Source organism: Triticum urartu, chromosome 2A (assembly GCF_056163025.1).
Source record: "Triticum urartu cultivar PI428250 chromosome 2A, HENAU_Tu73, whole genome shotgun sequence".
In the NCBI taxonomy this organism is placed as follows: Eukaryota; Viridiplantae; Streptophyta; class Magnoliopsida; order Poales; family Poaceae; genus Triticum; species Triticum urartu.
The window spans coordinates 133,712,574-133,716,379 of NC_141874.1; the positions used below are offsets into that span (position 1 = coordinate 133,712,574).

General features: G+C 46.0%; 1 protein-coding gene across 1 annotated transcript; it reads left to right on the forward strand.

Moving 5' to 3' along the window:
* The first annotated feature begins 2,880 nt into the window (after positions 1-2,880).
* Positions 2,881-3,596, forward strand: LOC125536327 (large ribosomal subunit protein uL15x). The gene has a single exon (XM_048699522.2). It carries the CDS (start codon positions 2,978-2,980, stop codon positions 3,413-3,415), a length of 438 nt encoding a protein of 145 aa, XP_048555479.1. The 5' UTR covers positions 2,881-2,977; the 3' UTR covers positions 3,416-3,596.
* Positions 3,597-3,806: the final 210 nt, after the last annotated feature.

The window sequence follows — 3,806 nt, forward strand, 5'->3', positions numbered from 1 at the left end:
ATGCATTATTTCCGCGAATGGATCAGCCACCGAGAAGTCATATAGCGGCTTGATACAGTGACTTCCGAATAATCTGTCATATGAAGTTACAAACTGAAATCAGCTTCTATAGAGCCTTTTTCATTCAGCTGTAGACGCATACGCTCAAGATTACCTCTCAAACTATATGATTGGTGGACATGAAAAGGTTAAAGTATTTCTATCAGAACACAATGACTATCTAGATGTCCTCATGCGTCATGAAGACAGTGAAGAATGGGTGGTCGACCATCATGAGGGGTTGGACTAGAGTCGTGCGTGCCTTCTGCATGGAGGAGAGCACAATACGGGCATTCCGCTTCACCTTGTTCAGCAACCAGAATGTTTTTTGCATCTTTCTTTACCGTGTTTAATAGTACAAGTATACAACTCTGGTTCATCATTCTTTATTTGGTGCTTATGTAATTCTTGAATATATGTATCTGCGAATTGAATAATACATTGGTTGTTTAACCTGATGGATATGAATAAAGTTATATTCAATTTTCAAATTCAAATTTGGTACAATTTTAAATAGCAGCGATTTAATTAGGGTCAAAATATACTATGTAGGTCGTTACGGTGCACACGGTCTGTAAAGCACAAACGTTTATGATATACATCATAATCCGACATGGTTTGCGGCGAGGAAACGTGTGCGACCATGCACACAGTTGCCGTTTACAAAACATGTGCGATGCCAGACAATATCACAAACGATGCGAGCAAACTAAATGTTTGTGATAGTCGCCTTATCATACACGGTTTACAATAATGAACCGTTTCGGATGTCGTAGGGAACGTACACGTTGCACCACATAACAGCGTGTGCGATAGTTATCTTGTACGACACTGGTACGACGGTCCGACATTTCGTAATCCTATCTGACACTCATATGATGAATAGGTAATCTTCTTATTACAGATCACATATGGTTCAGGAGAAATGAATGTGTGTGATAGTCTCCTTATCATACACGCTTGGCAATCATGAACTGTTTGTGATGGGGTGAATGCCATAAACATTGCACCATAGAATAGCATGTGCAATGGTAATACCAGCACACACGAGTAGCATGGATGGAGTGTTTGAGATATTCGATATATCACCAACAGCTGTGTGATGAATCGCATTTGGGATAGATGCGGGCATCACATATGCTTTGTTCTGGAAAACGTATGCATTTCTAATCCCCATCCCCGACGGTTTCTGGGCCATGTAGGAAGGACCCCTATCGCCCACACTGGCAAGGTGACGTTTTAAAATGCCCTTATGGAAAGGGGTTAAAAACTGTTTGTATAGCAGCTCGATGTACTAGTGAGCGGTCTTGGAGCGGAGTAATAATGGTAGATACAGTTGGATTAACAGTCTATTTATCATAGACTACACGAGATTATGCCATGAATGATCATGGTTATCAATTATTACTTTTATGTCAATTATCAAACACCAATTTGTCTACCATATCACTACCTGCTTTCGAGAGAGATGCCACTAGTAAACCTATGACTTCGGGTCCAATATCCATTAATACAAGCTCTTATAAAATTGTTAGTTTATTTTCCTTTACTTTTACCGTTTTACATTTTTAGTTATGATAAGAGATAAAATGATGACAGTTTTTAAACGAAAATTGCCTTCTCAGAAAGAAACTGACATGCGAATCAACCTGTGGTTGAGTTGGTTAGGTGGACAGTGGTATCCCCAACCCACCAGGGTTCAAATCCTGATGCTCGCATTATTTCTGAATTTATTTCAGGATTTCCGGCGATGCGCTTTCAGTGGGAGGAGACGTTCCCGTCGACGACGAGGCGCCTACGATGACTTCGTAAATCTCAAGATGATATGCCGGCTCAGTCTCTCGGAGGTGCTCATAGGGATAGGGTGTGCGTGTGTGCGTTCATAGGGGTGAGTGTATGCGCGTGTATATGAGCGCTTGTGTCTGTACTGATGCTTAAAAAAAAGAAACTGACATGTCATGAGGAAAATGTCACCACCCAACCACTTTCTCACAACTAAAACTGCCACAAAATCATTTGTATATGTCACCCTCTGGCAAACATTCACCAGTTAACATGGTCAATTTTTTTTCTATTTCCTGTCCTATGCGATCACAATATGCCATCACATCGCGAGCCCACACCCATCAACGGACTAGCTGTTCTGCGAATCAACGTGGTTAAGTTGGTTAGGTGGACAGTGGTATCTTTAACCCATCAGGATTTAAATCCTGGTGCTCGCATTATTCCTGAATTTATTTCAGAATTTCCGGCGATGCGCTTTTAGTGAGAGGAGACGTTCCCGTCGACGACGAGGCGTCTACGGTGACTTCGTAAATCTTAAGATGATATGTCGGCTCAGTCTCTCAGAGATGCTCATAGGGGTAGGGTGTGTGTGCGTTCATAGGGGTGAGTGTATGCGCATGTATATGAACGCTTGTATCTGTACTGATGCTAAAAAAAAGGACTATCTGTTCTTCCGTCGTGACAGCTGACTAGTGTCCCACTGCTACGACTCAAACGCAAGAAAACTTTCGCAACGAGACACTGTTTTTTTTAAGGCGAGCAACGAGGCAATGTTTTTTTTAGGGGAGCAACGAGACAATGCCAAACACGTCTCGCTATAAATTGGGCCAAAAGCCCAGAGACCCAGGGGACGGGCCATCAGTCCAGCCTATCACACAAAGTGGAAAGATGAAGCCTCAACCGAAGCCAGGCCCAGGCCCATAGATAGCCCGCCTCCTCTCGGCCGCACCAAAGCAAAACCCTAGGAACCTACATCCAACGTCCCAAACCACCCAATCCCCCATCCGACGGTCGACGCCCCACGCGCCAGCCTTATAAGTCCTTCCATTCCCTCCCGCAAGGGTTCCCTCCCACACACCTCCGCCTCCACCCCACCCGCCCCGACCCCTCTCCTCCAAGGTAAGCCCGCGGCGGCGGCGAGCGAGCGGCGGCGATGACGACCCGCTTCAAGAAGAACCGGAAGAAGCGCGGCCACGTGTCCGCCGGGCACGGGCGTGTGGGCAAGCACCGCAAGCATCCCGGAGGCCGCGGTAACGCCGGAGGCATGCACCACCACCGCATCCTCTTCGACAAGTACCATCCCGGCTACTTCGGCAAGGTCGGTATGCGCTACTTCCACAAGCTCAGCAACAGGTTCTACACCCCGACGGTCAACGTCGAGAGGCTCTGGTCCATGGTGCCGTCCGAGAAGGCGGCCGAGGCCGGCGGCGACAAGGCCCCCGTGGTCGACGTCTCGCAGTTCGGCTACTTCAAGGTGCTCGGCAAGGGGATGCTGCCGGAGAAGCCCATCGTCGTCAAGGCCAAGCTCATCTCCAAGATCGCAGAGAAGAAGATCAAGGCCGCCGGCGGCGCTGTCGTGCTCGTTGCCTAGGGTTCTGTTCGCGACCGTGCCTTGAGATCTATTATATCTGAACTATTAGTTGTTTCCCGTACCAGCAATTTGTGTTGAACAAGACATCGTTAGTTTGTTATCCTGGTTCCTGTGTGGTAAACCAACATCTTATGAGAATTTTGCGCTATGTTATGCCAGTTTATATCAGACGAGTTATCCATATCTGTGCTCCTATTTATGTTTCGTTTGATCTGTGTTAATCGTTATCAATCCCTAATGCATATACTGTTATTTGCTATGGTGCATCACCATAAGATTCTATGCCTGCTAGTCATCTTAACTTTATGATTCTATGCCTGCTAGTCATGTGAACTGTATGATTCTATGCCTGCTTGTGCTTGTCATGTGACATGTGAACTGTATGATTTTG